The following is a 22188-nucleotide window of genomic DNA, read 5'->3' as shown; positions in this document are numbered from 1 at the left end:
ACCAAGAAAACGATGTCGCAACAGGCGACAAGCTCGTTAGAATCTCCCCTCCTGATGTTACGCGTCGATGAACTCTCTCGATACATATAACTTTCAGTTAGAAAGAAATGAAAAGTAGCGTATACATAAAAATTAAACTAACAAAAACAAAAGTTTACGATGCAGCGATATTTTCGTATTTTATTAGTAGAAATCGTCAGGGAACGAAATGTTATTTACTACTTTGGGATATCAGAATGGCCAGTTTGTATATAAAAAATATTTTCTTGTACTAGATTCTAAAATTATTATTTCGCTGTCGAAGGGTTAACGATCCTTGCGACTGCCTGCACTAATAACTACGTTATTACTCGCAATTATTCGCGATAATTTAGTTGCGAGAAACAATTGAAACTGTTTTCATTGCACCAGCCAACCAGATAAAACCATGCCCATCCTCTTCCGGTTCGCCTGATCCCCGTTATTCTTTCGCTGGACTTTGGGTACGTTGAACAATGGTTAATATACCGTTGCGATACCTCAATTATCACTGCAAGCTATCACAGCAATCGCTCTGCGCGAGTGAAATTGTTTCCAAGTTTACATGGAAAAGACTTAACGCACTTGAGCCCTCCCACTTACATCCTCCATTGATCGTAGTTACTTGTATGTACATATAATAAAATTGATAATAAATAATAAAATTACTCTTCTGTGGATTAATTTACATTTTTAATTAGCACTCACAATTGCTAAATACTTGCTGAATACAGCAAGACATAACTGGCTGTATAATTAAAAATCTAATCTGATTGTAAGTAAAGTGTACGTGGATGCAGCAAGCAGTTTTCCATAGAATAGAACGAACTTTTTCCCACGAGGTGTTTTTCTAAACTTCAGTGTCAGCAATGCATAATGGTTGGAGACTAAAACTGTTCTATTCCACTTTTTCTTATGCCAAGGCCACGCTCGTGGTCGCATAAATTAGTCGCAATACCTGTGTTAGATATACGGATGAATGAAATAGTTTTTAAGAAGAAAATAAAATTGATAGTTATTAAGAACCAATCTATTTCAATTATTATCATCCAATGACGGCTATATGTCGAAAGAACGTTTTTCCTCAAAATTAAGGAGCAGTGTCCGTAACAGCGACGTTAGTTTTCTGACCACCAATCAAGCACTTCTTGCAATCATGTAACTTGCCCTTGACATCATTCAAATTGTATTATTATTTCATTGTTAGGTTCTGAGAAACTTCTCAAGTTACTCACGACAGGTAAATTAATACCGTTAGAATCACCATAGATTTGTGATTCCTCTTTTACGAATCGTAATGTAGGTATTTAAAATTTATTCAGACGTTTTGTAGATTGTTACAAAACAGGCGAATGCGTTTATTTTATATCTTAAATACATATGTAATATTGTTACCATAATCTTTACAATAACCCTTAATGAAAATTAAACGGATGCAACTATTAATAAAGATTCATTTCCTACGTTTTTTTGTACATTATAAATTAAAATATATCTACGCTACGTATAGGGAAACGATTAAATAATTCCAGAAGGTAAATTAATACAATTCAATAGATGTTTATCATACAATGTTACATATATATATCATTAATTATCGTATGTACATATGTAACACCAGAACTACCAATTTTTTTTAAGTTAGACACTTATCAACAATTATTAAACTAACGAACTAATTATATTAATAAATTGATCTGCTCCTCCCTTCTCTAATTTCAAAGGCGTAGTGGTATTCATGATAAGAATGCGTTGACCATCGGTAGTTCTAGTGATAAATTATTAATATGTTTTAACTACATATTGAACATAATAAGTTTACATTATAACGAGGTGTGTAACCTGTTAGCTTATATACAAAATTAATATTAAAAGAAAGTTTTTTTACTATCATGTCTGTTTCATATCTTAATTAAAATGAGATAATTTAATTAGAAATCTACATATATGTATAAATTATTTGCACATATATATCCATTTCCTTACACTACAAGAATATTACAACTCCCCCAAAGAAAAATAATGTCGAAAACTGTCGATAGAAAATGATTTTCTTGTGCGCGAACCTGATATTTTTATAATTATTCATTTTTAAATATGTAATATCTACAATGATACATACTATTTGAATCACGCTAGGTGATACATTACGAATTCAATAAAATCTTAATAATATCATCGAATCGATTACGAATGATTGTAAAAAATACTTTACTTTATAATTACATTTATCGCCTAACGTGATTCACGTGATTCAGTGGATAAAATTAGTATTTTTCGGTATGCCTACATATAATAGACTAGCCACTGGCAAGAAACCTAAAGCCTATACCATTTATAAATTTGTAACAAAGACAAATATTTAGTGTGTAGCAGATAATATAATAACACAAATAATACAAAATTTACCTCTGTTACTGTAATGAAAAATGTATTTTAAAACAGGTGTTCTACACTATTTATTCACAGCCTATTTTGCCATTCTTGAAGACACATTATACACATATTCTCTTTTACCACGCTATACCATCTCTTCGGCCATGTTGCGCAACATAAACTCTCGATAGCAAAATTACCTTACAAAAATGATGAATCCAATTTTTATTCGGTAGATGCGAATCGTTCTTGCCAAATGTGAGTTCTGTGTTGGACAGATAAAATTGGATTTAAAACACGTTCTATGCAATGTATACGGTCTTTGAACCGTTCCCTATCTCGGGCCATTTGTTCCCATGGACCTCTTCGAGCAGCGCGATAGGCATAGTTCCACTGTATCATTGTGTGAACAACTGGTTTTAAATTAAATGTTACCTATAATAAAATGTTAATGTTTATTACCTCGGAATCGAAATAGTTCTAAACTAGAGCTGACTACCTACTTTTTGTACTGGAACCATGGATGTACTAGAACTGGAGTCTTCATCTTTACACATATCTTCGTCTTCGCTAGTTTGGTCCATATCGCTTTCGTCGCTATCTTCGAGATCGCTTCTATAATTTACTTCAGATCCAGTTTCAAACACTATACAATAACTGTCTTCTGAGTCAATGGAACTTTCCGACATTAGACGCGGTCGAAATGAATTTTTCTGAGAATTGTATCTATTATCAATGCAATCTGTATGAAACGGCTTTGTCTCTTCCGTATATTCGGGTATCCGTCTCATTCTCCCAGATAATTTACATATTCCTTGATCGCTGATCTTGCGCGTCTTTGACTTCTGAATTTTAGGTTTTACATCGGCGAATGTATACGTTTTATGACTATTGATTCCTACAGCATCCATCGTGTCTTTATCTAATCTAAAACAGTCTTCTGATTCTTTGCTTTCTACTGTACAATACACCTCAAAGTCTTGCCAGCTTTTGAAATCGCTTTCTATATCTATTTCTAAATCGTGCTTACTACGCTCTTTCCTATGTCTGGTTTGACTTACTCCTGACCGCCTCAATTGCGATCGCGCTCTGCCTCGACCTCTGCCCATCGCTATCGTATTAAGCTTCCTTCGTTGTTTCGGTGAGAGCGATTGTTTCATCGAATTATCCGATTCGATCAGATCTGTCCTATAGAATCGATCTGACACGCTGTTGCAAACTTTCTGCCACATATTTGTCAACATATTCGATACCGTAGTTTGTTTATTCTCCTGTACGCTTTCTAGATTCGAATCGAGTGTCGAGAGAGAGAATTCCTTGTTCGTAACTGTTTGATCAATTGTGCTATTGTCAATGTAAGTAGAAACTTGGTTCTTTTCGGATGTACTTTCGTTACAAGTATTTTCACAGTTGTCGATATCGTTTGCGACAAGCAGTTTGCGTGTATTTTTATACAAACAAGCATCTACCAACATTTCATTTGACCCTTCTATTGGTATTAGGTAGTCATAATCGATCAAATTACATTTACCATTTTCCTTGATAAGTGATTCCTTCTTATCAGGTATTTCTATATAATTACTTTTTATATCAGTGCACTTGTAACTGTAATTTAAATTCTCCTTTATATTTTCATTAGAAATTCTACCTGTGTAAGGTTTCTTTTCGTTGAATATATCACTATGGATATATTCAACAACATTTAAAGATTCTTTTCTTTGGGCACCTTGTATGTACACATTATCAGAGTTCGATGTATCCCTTTTAGTTGTCAAATCTTTAAAAAATTCGTGCTGTATTATACCGTCATTGTGTACAACTGTCACGGATAACGAATGATTAATGCCTGTCATAAAGGAAGCAGGTACTTTGGAAAATCGCTCCCAGATTTGGTTAACCGTATTGAACACACTATGGAACATGTTCTCTTTCTTTGGGCCCGACATATTATTCTTCATATTCAATGTATTATTCATAGAATACATTTTTTCCATTTTTGATTTCAAAGGCAGATGCTGTATGGAATAGACGTCTAATATAGAAGCTGCAGGTACCATTGGATTGGAAATGGGAAACTTGGAAAAGAAATCCAAATTTTCAGATGTAGCATACTTCAAATTTAATTGCATACTTTATTCAAAATGTTGCTACTCCTTTACAGCTTCCCTTAGTTCTTGTAAATCTCCTTTGCTGCACTGCAAACAAAATTCAGCATGTTAAAACATATAGCGTTTACTTTTCGACGCGGTCTCGCCGTGGATTTATCGCGCACATTCCAGATACATATGTATGTAGATATCGGTTGATAGAAGAAATCGCTGAATGACAGGGCAATCGAATTGGGAATGTTATTCTCCGTTATCGCGGTTGTTAAAGCGTTGTTGTGCTTTAATATCGAACTTAATAATGCAACAATTTTACGTGATAATAATCGTTTTTAAAGCATACATACAACAGAGATAGCCTCCACAACGGTGACAACAGCAATCACGTAGACAATCTTGCTCGGAATACGAAGGTTGAGTCTTCTCTGTAACACACTTACTGTCTTCGAACAAAGAGTTTTTATCAAATCTTATCGTTACGGGCACAATACTTTGCTCTGATTCTTCAATAATTCCAAAGGATTCCATTGTAAAGTGACACATTATCGTAACACACATTTCGAGAAGAATTTTCAAGCGGCCATTTTCATTTAGTTCATGCACGGACGGATGGGTACTCGTGATTCATGCGCGTGGAGGCGTTGCTGTTATGGCGTTTTGCGTGTTTGCTATCGGCAGATACCGATAAAACTGTAATAATATATTTAAAGAATACTCTTTTTCAAGAAAACAATGCGTGAATTTTTATCCCTTCCCTTTGCAATATTAAACACGAGAAATTTATTTGAGACTGTCAATCTGAAAATAGTTGAAGCGAAAAGTTTCTTACATAATTTTTTAACAATGGAAAAACTGATGAAATCTTTTATTTCTTTGAAGAAATCTGCGATACCGCAGGTCTGATGCAAGTCAAGAAGTGAATGTACTTACTCTACATTCTAGCGTACATAGCTGCGATAATATTGCAAATGCGAGGATTTAGATGAATCGAAAGCGAGAAAAATAATTAAAATACTCATAGAAATTTGTACTAGTTCCTTTATTGGAAACGAGTCGTTCAAACATTTATTTCTAATAACATTAGACTGTCTTCGTAACAGTAATAAATTTATAATCGTAATTGTGGTTTCAATGTACATTACATTCACATTACTGATATAAAAAATAATACAAGATATAATTTACTACTCTGGAACAAAAGATTCTTACAAGTATTGCAATCCAATACCAAATTGAAACTTTTGCAATACATCGCTTCTTACGTGTAGCAAAGGCATAACTAGGTTCAATTCGATTCTTGCGACGTTTCCAAGTTTCATGGCGATACCACCGCCAACCGAGCAACGAACATTTTCCGTGAAGATTTTCATGTTTTCTTTGTAATTGTTGGCTGAAAATTATACAATTTTAATGAAGTACTTTTGTACATGTATACATGAAAGGATCGAATATCGTTTAACTTTGATTAATAAGGAAGGAAATGTTTGAATTTGGAAAAGTCTCGTACATAATTTAAATGTGAAGTTTGATACATTTCCACCGGTGACAAACCCGTGTAACCTGAATAGGTCACCGAAACTATGTCGACCGGGTGTAAACGGCAGTGGTGTATAAAGATGTAATGCAAGTGCCCAATACGCATCGCCGCCTATCGAATTACCATCCTGTCGGGGTCCGCAACCTCTCATTTCGAATCCTCTAAGATTCATTGGTCCACCCAAAAAGAATTGATCGGTTATGCTTATTTTCATATCGTTATTAATTCCTCGAAGTAGCCCCGACTGAAGACCCAACTGGAAGGTCTAATTAAATGTTTGTATAATAATATAAGTTGTAGAAAGCAGAAATAATTAACAGGTCTAATATTTATTGTTCGAATCGAAAGATATTTACGAGACATTCGTGCGGCGTCCAATTAGATTGCACGATAAGTTCATTCTTAACGAATCCAATATCTCCGCCGAGTCCAGCCACTTCCGTTGAAAATTGTACGAGGCTTCCCATAGTAGGGAATATTAAGGAATCTCTTTTATCAATAGAACAAATGTGTCGCAATGCAGATTTCAAACTTGGACCAGATTGTTCACGGACACGAAACGATGCTTGTTTGGAAGATATAATTTTTCTATATGCGCCCTCGTATTGTAAGTTATGTTTCAATATACCAGCTCCGTCCGGATTAAGAGCGATATCTAATAAAATCCCTTTGTCGCATTCGTTATAACCGGACCACGGAAAATCACTGTTTGTGTTATATATGCTACCAGTTAACCTGGAGAAGAAAATAAATAGTAAATAATAGAAATGTTAAATATCGAACGAGAAATAATTGTACGTACACGGTATGGAGCCAACTATCTACGAATGGCTTAACAGCAGACACATTTATATTAGTTGAACTTTTTGTACCATGAGAATATTCCATTTGAAGACGTTCCCCTCTTCCGAATAAATTAGGTGCTTTTGCTCCGATAACGAGAGAAGCTTCGTTATTTCCGACCATGGTATTAATTCCACCTATCAAACGTCTCATTTCGTGAACGGTAAAGGTGACCTGAGACAGAAAATACTTGAAGGTTTTTCACAAGAATATCTGGCGCTTTTTACACAAATAATTTGTAAATGAACCGAAAAGAATTAAATCTGAGAAATTACTTATTTTCTGTCGAATTAGTGTGTAATTATATAGACCCACTTCAACGCCTTCTGGACTGGCACGAGGACCTTGACTGGTGTCAATGTAAATTCTGATACTCCTAAAACATCCTAAAGCTTCGAGTTTTCCTTTGACTTTATAGGCACGTAGAAGAACATCTTGAAAATCTTGAGCTTTAAAAAGGTCTGTTACTTGAGCTCTTATTATATCATCCTTTGTTCTCATAAGGCCATCTATGTGTACTCTATCTACTCTTGCCTGTTTAATACAAAAATTGATGATAAGTTTATTTTACGAAACATTGAAATTATAAATATTAACATACCTTTACCGACTGCAAATCAAAAGATTTTTGTTTAATTTCTTCTTCCTGTGATAAGTTCTTTTTCTTATTATAATATGTTGACTAAAAATAAAGATTGTTAAATGATTTTTAGAGGTATAAATAAGAATATAACAATTATTACTTACAGAATCATTTCCTTTCTCAGAATTGTGTTTTCCTCTGGCGACAGCTGTGTTTGAGCTTTGATTTAAGTTTCTGGGTACATTTGCTTCCTGAAGCAATAAAACAAATAGGAGGTTGTTAAACATTTGATTAAAATAATAACTGAAAAAATAAGCAAAAAATGTAGAGAATATAAAGTTGAACATGTTGTAAAAATAATAGAAATATATAAACTTGATACAATTTCTAGCCGTGGAATAATAGTCTAAGGGATTATTATTAGAGATTACTCATGGTTTAAACGAATGATTTTAATTTTAGGTTATGCGGTGTTTTACTAATAATAAGTGATTACCTTTGCATGTACAGTTCCCATGTCTATTAGAATTAATTTTGTTTGTCTAAATGGAAAGTCACATTAAAATAACGTATCAAATTTTGTCCAGGCCTATTAAATACGTGACAATGAAAAAAAGGGATGAATTTTTCAAATTAAGTATTTGGAACGATCGAGGACGTGCGATGGTGCGATTGTGGACGGTGTGGCTTGTGGCATTGGGCACAATCCAATCAGGCACAATTGGGCATTGGGCACAGTGACATATAGTCAACTTTAATTCGTAATTTTCTTTAGTTGTAGATTATTGAATAAAAATTAATAAAATGTCTATAATTATTGTAAAGTTTTTATGCGAATAAAACAACAAATAGTTTACAATAATTTGGATTCATTCATTTGACTAAAGTTGTCAAAAAGGTGTGATGGAACGGTATCGCCATCTAGCGGTGGAAGGTTTTCCGACCTATATAGCAAGTAATCATAAATTTTGCAGTTATTTCCATATATATACATATATGTAGTTGAACGTAATGTTAAACTTTTAATTAATTTGGGCTTGTAGCCTTGTATTTATAATAAAAAAATGATTAAAAATTAATTTTAATTTTATGCCGGTAATCAATTAATTAGTGGCGCCATCGGTGGCAAAATGCCCAAGTTTGTAGTGAAATTAGTTGCCAGTATTTCCGCTAGATGGCGCCACAAATGTATTTATTGCATTACTCCTTATTTATAAATAAATACATAATTAATACGATTAATTGCTTCGTAACACTACAATAGTTTATTCGAATTTATTGTTTAAACATTTATCACTGTTTGTTTTAAACCGTTTAGTCACTCACGCCATCTAGCAGTAACTATGGAAATTATTTTTACGACAAACTTGGGCGTTTTTCTACCGATGGCGCCACTAGTACTAAAAGAGTTTGCGGCGACATCTAACAACAACAATAACAACTATTTTCAATATAAACATGGTCGTTTTCGCACTGTGAGATGGCAGCATGTAATAGAATTAAAAAGCATTCTCCGCGCGTTTGACACTACTCGAAAAACTTGTTCAGGAACGTTCGGTAGATGATAGATGACTAGAGTTAAAGGTACTATGCGAAGCGTGTGCAAAGAACAAGTGCGTCGAGTCTCTGTGGGATGTTTAAAAACGGTGACGCAAGATTGTGATAAATGTTATCTTGGTCAAACGATCTTGTGAACGTCGGCTCCAAGGAGTGTTACGGTTACCATTGGTACGATCATACATTGCGACGTGCATCTTGGGTGAGTGACTGTTTAGATTAAACGCCGATTAATCGGCATTTTACGCATTATCACAAGGATCTATCGCACTCTCTTTGTTCGGCATAACGATCATTATTCCCGTAAATTCAGCCGGAAGTTATCGTACGATCTAAACTTCCTAACCTACTCTTTCTCTCTATAGAGTCCTATCAAGTTTCCTTTCGATCAATATCCACTTTTATATCGCAAAAAGATTTGTTTGAAACGACCGTGACAGTCGTCTCGATTAATCAAATACATTACTTGTGCATGAGATTACGGTAATTTTCGTGCACCACTTGTGGTCTCTTTCTCCGATTGGAATGGCTAACTCTAACAAGTCTCTTTCATTTCTAGACTGCCTTGGAGATGAAACACGCAGATGTATCATATCTCATTTAGTTATGGTATTCGTATTATCCTCGTCACAAGTAATGTCGAGTTTTAAAAACTACTTTCGATCGTTTTCATCTATACGTTTTATTGTTAGTCACGCATTTGTTAAAAAATAACGATCGTTGACACGCGTGTGCTGTACATATAGGTAGATGGATCGTCAACAAATGACCTTGATATGCAAATGATCACGTAGCGCATAATATGCACATATTTACGTTGACACGGCAAGTACTCGTGTCCCTTCGATAGCTCAGTTGGTAGAGCGGTGGACTGTAGTCGGGTTGATTCATGAAGAGACATCCATAGGTCGCTGGTTCAAATCCGGCTCGAAGGAAATTTTTTTTTAATTTCAAAATTGCTATTTTCTTCGTCGTCACCGAACTACTCGTTTTTAAATCAATTTTACAATATCGATGTAGCGATAAAACAACCCGATAACGCGATAAAACGAAGTACACAAGTGGGAACGATTAACATTACGAGGATACATGAATTTTTATTCGTTCCTCCGAACGAGTTTTTCAGATTTTAAATAATTTCGGTTTAACGATTGTTGCTCCGTTATTTCGCGTGTCTAATACTTGCTGCCCTCTGGAAGTTTCGTTGCACATCGCGATGCAGGCTGTTGATAATGCAGTCTATGCGTTATCGAGAGCACGGTGACCGGTGACCGGTGACCTTTCGATTTTATTACGTGTACGATCTCGTCTTTGAATAACGTGGAATGCAAGAAGAATGTACAAGAATACAGAAGAAGGAAGAAATGACTGAATACATCGAGTACATCGAGTACATCGAACGAATGGCGAACCAGGAAGAATTAATCTCTCGTATGATCGAGCGGATCATTCGCGAAACGCGTAGCTGATACAACGCGCCGTACGTTCACGTTAATTTATCGTCGTTCCCCCTCCCCGAACCCCTAATCGTCGTTTGTAATTTATTACTAGTCTGTTGATATTTATTGGCGGCCCGGTGGGTGCATTGTACACACGAAATTGCTTATATTGTCGAGTGGGATCGGGTGTGTAGCTATGAATTATTCGCACGCGAAGGTGTGATACCTGACGCGCACCGGATAGATTGCAATTGCAGACAAAGATGATTTGATGGTACTTTGTATCGCGCTTTGTACATGACCTCGCCGCGCATAAATCACTTGGTTCGGTGACAATACCGTACTCGTAAATCTTATCGGGTCGCATTACGCCAGGAGCCCATCGAGTTTCAGTCGATCGAAAGGATATTTAGATGGAAATATGACGGACGCGTATCTCTATTTGGGACGTTTGGGAATCGGGCTAAGGTTATTATCGTAGGCTATTGGGAAAGACCAAATCACTGCCAGTCATATTTAGTACTCATCTTCTACTAATTTCTACCACAAACAGTAATTTCGGAAATGCCATCATTCGGATACCGCAATTTCGCGACGATTGTCCGCGCGAAATGTATCCGAGAAGCAAATATAACGATATCCCAGCGTTCGCTCGTAAGGTCAAACGAACACGAAACTTTCTTCTCGGATGGCCGCAACTTTGTAAGTATCGTCCGTCGCTTCGCTTCAGCGGCGACGCTTTATCTTCCCGAATCAGGCGAAACCATTCATTGGAATTCGTTCCTCTTCGTTTGCAAATGTTTCACTAACGAATTGCTCGGTTCTGTCCGCGCGAACGAAACGTATCGTACGCGAATAATTAATAATGCGCAGGAAAACAGAGGCTGTTTTAATTCCAATAAAATGACACTGTTCGCGTCGCTTGACTGGAATTAATTCGCTGGCGTTAACGCGGACAAAAGAACGCAAAGAGGCAACAACGGGCCATCGCGAAGGTACGAAACGTAGACACCGGAAACCTAATCGGCCGTTAAACTCGCGAGACCTCCGCGGAACGACACGGAAAACGCTTGCAATTCGTCCGTCCGGTTTCCGCCGCGTGCGGTGATAACGATCAACGGCCGTTCCGCTGCGAAATCGCCTCCGACGAACCGACCGCGCCACGCCCCGTCAACACGATTATTCTTATTCAAATGACGAAAAGCTACAGCCAACAATGCCCGATCGATTGGCGAGCATCGAAATTCTGGAGGGAAACGTTTCGCGAGGCAAATCGTTTGTGAATCGAACCGAACGGTTTACCGATAACGTATCTCGGTGACGTCTGGGATTTACGCGCGTCGGCCATCGCGACGATTATACAGGCCAATTTGCATCGCGACGACGTCTGGACATTTTTCACTTTTCCAAAGAGAGCTGTAGAGACAGTGGTCTAAATAGGAGTCCGAAGGAAAAATAACGCACAGAGATTCGAAACCATGATCCCCGTACCATGCGTTTATTTCAAGTGTCTAGTTGTACACAAACAGTTTAACAACGGACCATTTTCTTTCACAGTAAAAAAGGAAAAGTTCTGGCACAGTTGAAGATTACGAAGCGTTCGCTGGCGGCCTAGCGATATTTCCTTGGTCGTCGGTCCTCGGTCCTCGGTCGTCAGCAGCGACGAAAGAGATATTATTTGCTTCAAGTGGACCCGATTCCTAGCTACGATGAATTATGGGAGCTCCGGCTGCTCCCACAAGGAAATTCCCCGAAGGGCTGGCTTTCGCGTAGGCCGAGACTCGCCGAGTTGTGTTATTAGTTCTCGGCGTTGAACGGGCTGCATGCCTTAGTTGGCCGATTACCGATTACCACCCGCGCTCCACCGTTTCTCTCGTATTTCCAAGTCTACGGCCGGGCTGATCACCTTTTGCACACCAGGCTTCGCAATCTTCGAAGGAATTAACGCCTTGACCAGCGTATAGCTCCCAACGGACCTCGAAACGCTTTCGACAGTTTCGACACAATTAATTAAACCGCGTTACGCTCTTTTTAAGAGGATTACGCGTAAAATATCGTTACGAGCACCAGATATATCGAATCATAGCCAGCTGCGTAACATCGAACACGAACAAGCTTAAATTATCATCGGACGTTTTTGGAAATTCAAAATATACAGTTTCTGCTATACAGGAACGAAAAACGAACCACCATCCGACAATTTTGCAAAGGAAATTGTGCTTCCGAATCGTCTCAGTTACGCTTTCCTCCATTTCCGATTCACTAATACACCAATTCTAGGACATCCTGTATCGAAAGTGTTCCAAGTTTAATAATCAATATTTCAAGATAGCCCACGGCGTAACAATATAAACGCAAACTTGCTCTCTCCGTAGAGTTATTTAACGAGGAGCTTCCAAGTAGGTAGCTTTACGCAGAACGCAAAGTAGAGATTCAACGATTTGGTCCGAAGAGCAGAAAACGGTATCAAAGGTGACCTTCGGTGGACTAGAAATTACAGAGATCGACAATTTGTTGTTGTTGAGGAAGATAGCACTACAGGAGAATCGACGAGATTCCGCTCACCGAGCTGGATACGTTCTGTGAAAAACTAGATCGCATCGACGCGATTATCACGGCTTAACTAGACGTGTGCAGCAGCTACACGTCCCAAGACGCATATGAAACGCGGAACAAGCTCGTAGCTGTAAATACGACAAACTACGAGCTGCCTGGGAATTGGTCCATTTGTTCTCCAAATCTGCGCGTGTTTGATATATCCGATGCACGCGTTATCTTACCTTGGCCGTGCCGCGATCGTCTAATTATCAGAGGACAATTCCAACGACGAGCACGGAAATCAAGATATTATTGAAAATAGAAACGCCGTCCTTGCATGATTTTAACGCTAAACCTATGTGCGATATATACGATATTTAGTACGATATTTAGTACCACGTGAAATACGTTTATATTTAATGGAAAGAGGTGCCTTTAAGACTAGTTCGATCACGGTAGAAATGAAAGCTCGCTACAAAGAAACTTTTGTCGTCGCGAGACACACGACTGGGTCGTAGTTGGAAATTCTTCTTACGAAACAGCGTTTCGTCCAACAAATTCTCTCAACTCCCGATACTCTGCGGTAACCCTGGCTAAACTCGACAACGTATCACGGATAAATTTCCGGTCTGCTCGACCGTGTTACTCGCGACACATTACCGCCGCGAGACGAAACTTGGAGACGTGTCGCCTGGGAAGACAATCGGCAAGCGAAAGAGGATTCTTCTCGTGACTTGGAAGACCGAACCGAATTCATTTGAAATTGAAAAACGGCCGCGGCGCGGGCTCCAAGTAAACTTGTGATCGTCAGTTACCTATCGACGTACGATCAGTTTTCCATTTCCGTGTTCTCGAAGCGGATCTTTTCAAATCCGATCGCTTCGGGATCGAGCAAGCGATACGTTCCGATTCGGATTCGCGAGTTGACCTCATCGATAAGGATCGCGTAGCGGATCCCACCTTGGACAAGACGCGATTAATCGTTCGAACGGTCTCCGATTACTCGATTAGTACATAATTACTCGGACAGGTCGCGCGTCCAATGATTAATAGCGCTACGTCCATTGACAGGATCCGCTGGGTAAGCCTTACCGATGGATCCGAGTATAGTGGATTCAGGCGAAACGTGTTTTCTAACAAATTATTTATCAGCTTTTTACTGTCATTGTCTAATTGTAAATCGTCGATATCGAATCGTTAGTGATATTCAGCGATAGTGGTTTCTAGCGATTGGATCAGCGATCGTGGACCGAATGCAGCCAAAGATAAAACGCCGAAAATGTGTCGGCTGATGTCGCGCAGAAAACGAACAAAGCTTGGAACGAGCGATATAAAGCGGACAGACACCCTCGACCCTCTCCTATTCGGTCGCGACAGTTGACCGGAAGTCGTGGCAAGCGAATTCGATTGAAAACAGGAATAAGAATCGAATGGAAACCGGGGTGACGGGCGACGGGCGGCGGATGTGACAAAGTTGTTCTTCCCGAAGAAGAAACGGCGACGCGAGCAACGAGAGAGATTTCTATTCCCAGAACCGAATTTCACCGTCCGCGTAGGGAAATGAAGCAAGTCGAGCAATTGTCGTCCGTCTTTCAGCACCCAAGTCGAAAACCCGTGAAAACTTTGCGATTCAATATGGTCGTACGACTTTTCGCCCAACCGAAAGTCCGACCGACCGACAGACGTATTCCATAGCTTCCTCGAGAATTCAGGTAATTTCCCTTGGTGTAATATCGAAAGGGTAAGAGAAAAGTTTGTCGAGGCGTGAACGATCTAGGATGTATGTGCTAGATTAGATTTCGGCGCTGGTCGGTAGTCGTCGATGCACCCAAGATTTTCCACCAACGAATTTGTCGAATACGCTATTTTTCTCTCGTTAACCTGAACCGTATCGATTGCGCCCGAGAGGCAGCTCTAACAATCAGTAGCATCTTAATGAAATACCGAACGGTATCGGGGGATGCGGTCCAACCTGTGTCGTATATAGAGTCAATAACGGGGATAAAAGTTGTATTTGAACCTGTTAAATCTGTCGGGACTCGACGATGATACTACCGAGGGGTCTGTCGTTATTCCATTGTTTGGCGGGGAAAAAATCGATTCGTTCGGAATATCCGTTGTCCCTTGGACTCGGATCGCCGCGCCGTCGCCGCGGCCATGGTCATTCCAAGTCTCTCATGTTCCTCCGTCTGTGGCCAACCGGGACGGGGTGAAGACGTTTTTCCATTTAATGAAAGAGTCCCATCATCCTGAATCGATCGGGACTGTCTCCTTTTCGTTCCGTCGTCGCTGTTCGCGTACAATCCGCGTAGTCTGAGTCGCGTCCCAAACAAATACCATCGAACCGGCCAATATTGATCTGCTCTCGTACTTGTTCCTTTTCCATCTTTCGTTTTCCGCTCTTGGTTATCCCGAGTTTGCTTTCGACAATAGATTCACCGAGAGAACGCTGAATTACCGCCTAACTAATGAAACGCTTTCAACAGTTTCGTTTTAATCCCGCTGATCGATGGCGCGCGGCTCGAGTCGGTTCCCATTCGATAGGTTTTTAAAGAATTGAGCCTCGCGGCCTCTATTTTCCCGTAGGGGAACTCTAGCCGATACGGGTGAACATATTCCGTCTAGATGCAGTCGCGCGCAAGACGCCGAATACTGACCGAATGCTTGCTACAAGCGTCTAATCACGATCTTTCTAGGGTGTGACGTAGGCTGTCCGTTTTAAATTGACTGCTTAAAAACGGATCTAGTGTTGAGCGATTCGAGACTATCGAAAATTATGAGAAGCGAAATAGTTGGACGCGCGTAAGGTTCGAAACGGAATCCGTGCTGACATCCAAGTATATCCGAACGTCGGAGGCTCAATTTCCATTTTCCACCCTTCGGATGCAGACTGCAGCTTGCAGCTTACAGTGGGATCATTGCTTTCCGCGATGGTGTACGTACGTACGTGTGTGCGTGCGATCGACAGTCGAATGCGTTGGTATGCGTCCGGGACAATATTCCAAGAGAAGGCGTTCTTCCCTAATGGCTAATAAACCAACCCCCGATAAATTCTCTTGTCTATCCTCCCTATTCTAATATTCTCCCTTCCCTGGTTCATTCCGCTGTCTATGCCGATGGCCTTTTTTCTCACTTGAATATTCGCTTCGTTTGGTTTAGCAGCCAATTTTCTTTTGTTCCAGGGATTCGAACCTTCTCTCCGAACGGTTTCGTATTCTCCTCGATGATATTTCTCGCCAGCGCGGTAAAGTCTAGCCGTCTTGGACGATTAACTCTTTGCACTCGAGGCCTTTTTTTTTTTTTTTTCTGGTATGCTACCAGCAACTCGAGATGCTTTCTTACCATTCCATTGCCACGAATGCCAAGCTCCGAGTTAAGGGGTATTTTATTCTACAACTTTGAAAATATCGGGGAACAAACCCTTCGCGTGGGTTAACTATCGGGAATATCGGAACGATTCGCTTACGATCGATTCATTTTTCTGGTAAAATTAAAGAACGAACGAATCCGTTAGTAATCCGACAAATCGCGTTCAACCGGTCGGATTATAGATTCGTTCGTCGGAGAAATGCGGTGATACATATGTAACAGTCACAATTTTCCATATTATTAATTCGAACCGCCGTCGTGTCAACGGATTTGGAAATATTCATGAAAATTTACAGCGCCAACGCGATGCTGGACAAAAATCCCAATGAATAATCAGAATTAATGACGTTGGGAAACTACCTCGCGCTGGGAGCATTCCGGACAGCTTTCCCAAAAGATTCCCTCGAGCCGGTAGAATCGATTTCAAATGGAATACGGCTACCGCAACGCGATAAATCGATAGATATCGCCGCGCCGTTAAAATGATATAATTAAGGTTAACATAGAGAAATGCAATTACCATAAGCAAATGGTAGTCGTCCCACTATCGGATAAGCGACAGGAAAAAAATGTACAAAGGATACCTTCGAGGACGAGTTTTAAAGGCTCGGGAAGATACATGAAATATCGAACTTTCAGTGTTCTCCTTTGAAAACCAAGGAAAAACAAACCGCTGCGAAAGTGAGAGAAACTGATAGCGATCCTAATTAAAATTACAAGTTCCCCAGAACCAGCATGTAACACTTTCGACGATCGTTTCGCCTCGTCGCCCCTGATTTGCATAACAGTAAAGATCCCAGGATTCCCCTTTATACGTAGGAATACTGTACTACCAGGCGGTCGTTGCTTAGGCAATTTCATTAACTACGGTGCTACTTCCGGTGTGCCCTTGTCTCGGTTCGCGCTCAGACCTGGAAATTGCATCGCCATCGTCTAACAGTTCTTCTTTCCAAACTACGCGACGTTTCGGAGGGATCTCCGAGTGTCTTTGGTTCGTTGGACGATCGTTTGTTTGACCCGTTTCGACCCTAGTGACATGTACAATTGAAACAATTCTACCCCTAGTTTAATACGATCGATTTCTAAAAGACAAACGTATGGTGTTTCCGAACGAATACTTTGAAACTTGAACTTGCGTCGCGTTTCCTAACGCTAAATTCGAAGGTGCGTCTGAAAAATCGTTTTTGTTTCGTAACGCGGACATAAACAATCGTTCGATCTTCGACCACTTTTCTAGCCAACATTTTTCTAGTCGGTTTAGCGACGAACGAAACTTTTCGATTGCAATTCACGAATTCGTTTAGGGATTTCGTGGGATCAGAGACAGCCGTTGATTTAGGTTTGAAATCCCCCGATGCGTTGCCGGTGCATCGTAAAATCAAAGCAAAGGGTTCTTCCTCGTTTCATTTTCTGTGCCTCGTTTGCATTTCATCGCAGTTTTATGCGGCTGCGAGCAGATCTCTTCTTTGCCCGTTCCTCGAATCCCCTTCCTTCCGTTGCTTTTATATCGAATGAAAATTCAGCCAGGATTTCCTTCGACTCGTGTCCATTCTCGATATATCTTGGCTTGCAACCCACAGCTTTTTTTAGTTAGTTCCAATCTCGAGACAAATTTTGAACGACTTGAAAATAATAGCGTTTCTTTAAGTAGTCTTCTCTCCCTGTTCCTCGGCCGGTCCACCGGACTCCACCCCCGTCCTTGGACCATTTTCCTCGATTTAGCCGCGTTACGTCCTCTGGGACTCGCAACAGATCGACAGGAGAGATCTGGACTTGTTTCCGCGCGTCCTTTTATTAACCATCTCCGTTCTGTTCGCGCCGTTGCCTGGCCGCTGCGACACATTTGCATGGAAACGAGTCGTATTTGCTTCGCGAAATTCTTTCGGACTGTAAAAATTCCAAGGAGAAAAGAAGCCGAGCAGACACGGGATGCATTCTAATCCAGCGCCCCGGCGCGATTGCTTTCTAAATGCTGCGGAAAATTCTTAACGTTCCACCCCCGTGTTCTCCGCGTGTACAGAGCGTTCGGCTAAACCCGAGTAGAGTAACGAACAACTATACGGTCAGTCTCATAAATTTTCGTACCGTCGACGTCTATTAAGTTTTATTAACGTCGGTGGTTTGGAAATCGGATATACAAGGTGTACGGTGTGTTATTCGTATCACTCTTTGACACGGGAACTGTCGTCGAGTTTCTCGATAGCCACGTACGATGCTCCGGGAACTTTTCGACGCAGCTCGAAACTCCATTTCTCGCGTAAAGTGCACCGACGATGAGAATTTTCAACGTTTCGCGACGAATTTCATCGACAACCTCCGGCCTCGGACAATACAAGATTTCGCGAATATCAGTGCGCGTTAAAGCATCGGCTTTGTCGCTTTGTAGAACGTCGGCGTCGATCGCGAAAACAATATCGTCGGTGTCGAACATTTGCATACGCGAAATGCTCGTATGCATATGCAACGGGATCAAAAGCGGCCTTGTTTTCCTCGTCTCTTCGATCCGCGATCTCGTACCCTTTTCCACCTGTAAATTAGTTTCGCGTAAGCGTTTGCGTCGATACATCTTTGCCGCGGCGTTTCTTCGAAAGTTTGCGCGACGGTTACGCGTAACGGTTCCAAATATCTTGGGTGGATCCAATTTCGCAGACGTTGCCTTTTCGAATTTCGCGTGTTCCACGTTCCAACGCCACGCGCCGTCTGGGAACTCTGGCCACCTGCTTTCAGACTTTCCGCCAGAAGACTACGCTTCCGCGTCTCCTACATCGGTTGTATTTGTGGTTTCGGAGTACACCTCGAGGCTATGGCTTAAAACTATAACTGGATACTCTGATTTAGGTGAAGTTGCCGGGAACTATAGATTTCTGCGAGATGGCTGTGTGCGGTTAGGTATTAACTTGTTCGTACGCGTATCGTATATCGTTGTTGGCGTGTCTCGTGATTTTGTAACCGACGCCGACCAACGACCACGAGAAATATCGGTGCTGGCGTGAAAATTCCGTATCGATTCGCGTAAGAAGCGCTTCGACGATGCCGGAAACAGCGCAATCGTCCACTCGAGCGTCGCGCGGTCCGAACGAAATACTGATCTCTCGGTGTATTTGCATATTCGAGGCATTGATATGCATATGCAGCAGCATCGAAAAGTACTCTCGACGACGGTTGGCTGTCCCTTTAAATTACACGAACGCGTATCCGTATCCGGTGTCATCTAGCGAACGATTAGACTCGCGATGCAGATGAGCGAGAACCTGTCCTGGAAAGCGGACGAGACGAAAAGAGGGATTCGGAGGTCGTTAAGGGGCGTCCTTAATATTTTCTTGATAATCCGTTATCCAAAACAGACGCGCGAGAGGAGGGCTCTGGCTCTGTCTCTGTCTCTGCCGAAAAAATTTCTCAAAGTTGGATGACCTCGTTTCTCTGGGTTTCGCTCGTTAACGAGGCACTCTTTTCTTGTTCATCGAAACCTGTCGTGGAAATTGGCGACGGTGATTAAAGGTTAATATCGTTAACTGTACGTAAAGCTGGCGGAAACTGGTCATGGGAGGTCAAGAAAAATGTTTCGAAAAGTATCGAGACTAATTAGGTCGGAAGTCGACGTTAAATTGATCGCGTACAACGCGACAATCACATTTCCGAGTCGAGCCAAGCGCAAACAATTCAACTCGTAACCGCTGTTCATTACTCCGTAACGAGCTACGTACAAAACTTCTAATTAAAGCTACCCTACTTAAAACCGCTTCCACTTTTAACCCTTCTCCGTTCCACCCCCTCGTTCGCAAAACGCCTCACGGAAAAGTATCATTAACACTCGACTAACAGTTGATCCCGCCAGGCATATGCATACACGACGAGGCATCTTCGCCTTTGCATAAATTACATGGGAAACGCTCGTTCGTCTATTAAGCTCTCATTGCAGCCCGGTATTATATTCACGGCTCGGATAGAGAGAAAGTGGTGCAGGGACGAGAAAGGGAGACAACGAGGAACGCGGCGTACACGGCCAAAAAGAGATAGCGCGTAGAAAAGTAGGAAGGGAACGAAGGTTGTCTACCTGGAAGCTGCAGGGGTTGATTTTCAATACAAAAGTCGACACCGGAACTTTTCGGGACACGATATCGATGTCGTATAAACAAAAACAGAGCGTCGCTGGTTTACAGCGAGGCTGGATCGAACAGAAGAGAATCGGCGATGAGAGGAGAGGAGAGGAGAGGAGAGGAGGGAAGAAAATGCAGGAAGCCGAGGTTGGATATCGAGTCGAATACTCGGCCTCAAAACGGTGGTTGTAGATGGAGAGAATCGTCGACGCAAGGATATGGGTATGCCGACCACGTTTCCTCCGAGCACCACTTCGATCGGACCTACCGCCACTCGATAAACGTACTGGCTGTTTCGATTTTCCGTTCTGCTTGCATTGTTTCGGCTGTTCCGCCGGATGGAGATGCTAGACACGATTTAGGAAATCGTTTCGTAATTTAGAGCCGGTGAACCGGATCGCGTGGGATCGAGTTATCAAGTTTATCCCGTAACTTGTTCTTTTTTTCGTTTTGTTGGGATCTTGGAACAGAAATTTCATTGTGATATGTCTAGTTGATAATGTCATTCGATATCTTTATAATAACAAGTTCGTCGAGTATCGCGACGAGTCGGTACGAAAGGAAGAGCTCAAGTTAAGAAACGGAACAGAATTGAATCGTATTTAAAAAAAAAAAAAGAAACCAGGAAACTCTTTCTGGTACCTAATAAATGGACGCTAGGCTTCCAGTAGTTTATCAAAAAGAAGAATAGAGTGCGTCGATACGCTTCCAAGACTCTTCTTTGGCAGTAATTAAGGTTGTTTGGCGCGTGGGCGTCGTTCGACGCTTATTCGGGAGCATGTAAATAGAGAGGTGAGTTGCACGTTCGCGGGAGATGTTCATTTCGACGTTGGGGACACTGTTTCAGAACTCCATCGGTGGGAAACTTTGTATTTTACCTACCGCGTTCGTTTCCAAACTGTACTTGTCGAAATGTGTTCCCGGGACCGTGTAGCGAAAGCTACACGCCCGTGCAAGCACAATGCACGGACGTGTACACGGGGTGTCCTGTTTCAATCCGTAAATGGATGTGTCTCTGAAAGCATATTCACTCGCACAACAAAAGTAAACAGAAAAATTGTTCGTATGGAGATTGGGGGCGCCCTGGAGGATATTAGAACTTTACTGGCAAAGATTGGAAAGTGGAGGCGTCGGCGTTGAGCATTTCGCATTTGCCTCAATGAAATTTACTAGTATGTTTTCTTGTTTCTCTTTTGCTCGCATCTTTCCGAAATCCTGCCGTTGCTAGAAATTACCGAGCGTAAATCGCGCTCGGCTTGCTCCTTTGGAATTCGTTTTCGTATTCGTCGGATGTACGGTTCCCCTCGGTGTCCAGAGTGAATCGTTGGCTACGAGCTCGCTCTTAACAGCAGTGCGCTCTCTTTCGCGAGTGTACTCCCCTCTCTCTTTCTGGAACAGTGTTCTCTCTCAACGCCTCATTGTTGCCCGCTCCACCGTTCTTCGCGTGGCATTGTTGTTCATCGTGACTGGCCGGTCCTCTGCCGCTGTAACCCCCCATCCCGGACGAGCCCCCATATGTAGGAGTCTCAACGAAAAATAAGTTCATGTGAAAGTGTTTTTAATGGTTTCGATCTTTCACACGAACTGTCATGTACCGCTGCCCGGCACTCACATAAATGACATTTGATGTTTCAGAAAACGTTTCCCGTACATTTTTTCCTCTTACATTCGAATTGCGTTTAATCCCACAAAAATTTATCTTCTTTCAAAATAGCTTAAAATATCG

At 41.1% G+C, this 22188-nt stretch overlaps 3 protein-coding genes and 1 non-coding gene across 8 annotated transcripts in view; 2 read left to right on the top strand and 2 right to left on the bottom strand.

Moving 5' to 3' along the window:
• Window positions 1-1329: 1329 nt before the first annotated feature.
• LOC128884799 (uncharacterized) lies at window positions 1330-5123 on the bottom strand. Its single transcript, XM_054138438.1, has 3 exons — window positions 4847-5123; window positions 2898-4589; window positions 1330-2829 (listed from the first exon to the last, which is right to left on the bottom strand). The coding sequence occupies exons 2-3, from the start codon at window positions 4521-4523 to the stop codon at window positions 2620-2622; spliced, it is 1836 nt and encodes a 611-aa protein (XP_053994413.1). The 5' UTR covers window positions 4524-4589; window positions 4847-5123; the 3' UTR covers window positions 1330-2619.
• Window positions 5124-5519: 396 nt separating this feature from the next.
• On the bottom strand, window positions 5520-8272 carry LOC128884791 (sorting and assembly machinery component 50 homolog). Of its 2 annotated transcripts, none has more exons than XM_054138424.1 (8): window positions 7959-8272; window positions 7627-7713; window positions 7481-7525; window positions 7195-7413; window positions 6839-7053; window positions 6393-6771; window positions 6007-6301; window positions 5520-5889 (listed from the first exon to the last, which is right to left on the bottom strand). In XM_054138424.1, the coding sequence occupies exons 1-8, from the start codon at window positions 7977-7979 to the stop codon at window positions 5705-5707; spliced, it is 1446 nt and encodes a 481-aa protein (XP_053994399.1). In that variant the 5' UTR covers window positions 7980-8272; the 3' UTR covers window positions 5520-5704. The 2 variants fall into 2 exon arrangements, with proteins under 2 accessions (XP_053994399.1, XP_053994398.1); XM_054138423.1 differs by having other exon boundaries at window positions 7481-7561; window positions 7959-8268.
• Window positions 8273-8965: 693 nt separating this feature from the next.
• LOC128872573 (prolyl 4-hydroxylase subunit alpha-1-like) overlaps window positions 8966-22188 on the top strand; it is a 175621-nt gene continuing 162398 nt past the window's right edge. For 2 of the 4 annotated variants that reach the window (XM_054115421.1, XM_054115419.1), the window contains exon 1: window positions 8967-9221. The gene's annotated coding sequence lies outside the window, so the exon portion shown is untranslated. Of the gene's footprint in view, window positions 9222-22188 lie in introns of all 4 variants that reach the window. The other 2 variants (XM_054115411.1, XM_054115422.1) reach the window with 2 other exon arrangements.
• On the top strand, window positions 9860-9954 carry Trnay-gua (transfer RNA tyrosine (anticodon GUA)). Its single transcript has 2 exons — window positions 9860-9896; window positions 9919-9954. It is a non-coding gene; the product is annotated as a tRNA-Tyr (tRNA).

The sequence above is a fragment of the Hylaeus volcanicus genome, chromosome 2 (assembly GCF_026283585.1).
Source record: "Hylaeus volcanicus isolate JK05 chromosome 2, UHH_iyHylVolc1.0_haploid, whole genome shotgun sequence".
NCBI lineage: Eukaryota > Metazoa > Arthropoda > Insecta > Hymenoptera > Colletidae > Hylaeus > Hylaeus volcanicus.
This window is presented reverse-complemented; position numbering and strand designations above follow the sequence as displayed.

Coding starts and splice junctions, on each gene's coding strand:
- LOC128884791 (XM_054138423.1), bottom strand. CDS start 7,979: ATGGGAACTGTACATGCAAAG. Junction 7,714..7,958: donor TGGGAACTGTACATGCAAAG/GTAATCACTTAT, acceptor TTATTGCTTCAG/GAAGCAAATGTACCCAGAAA. Junction 7,414..7,480: donor TTGATTTGCAGTCGGTAAAG/GTATGTTAATAT, acceptor TGTATTAAACAG/GCAAGAGTAGATAGAGTACA.
- LOC128884799 (XM_054138438.1), bottom strand. CDS start 4,523: ATGCAATTAAATTTGAAGTATGCTACATCTGAAAATTTGGATTTCTTT. Junction 2,830..2,897: donor CCATGGTTCCAGTACAAAAA/GTAGGTAGTCAG, acceptor ATTTTATTATAG/GTAACATTTAATTTAAAACC.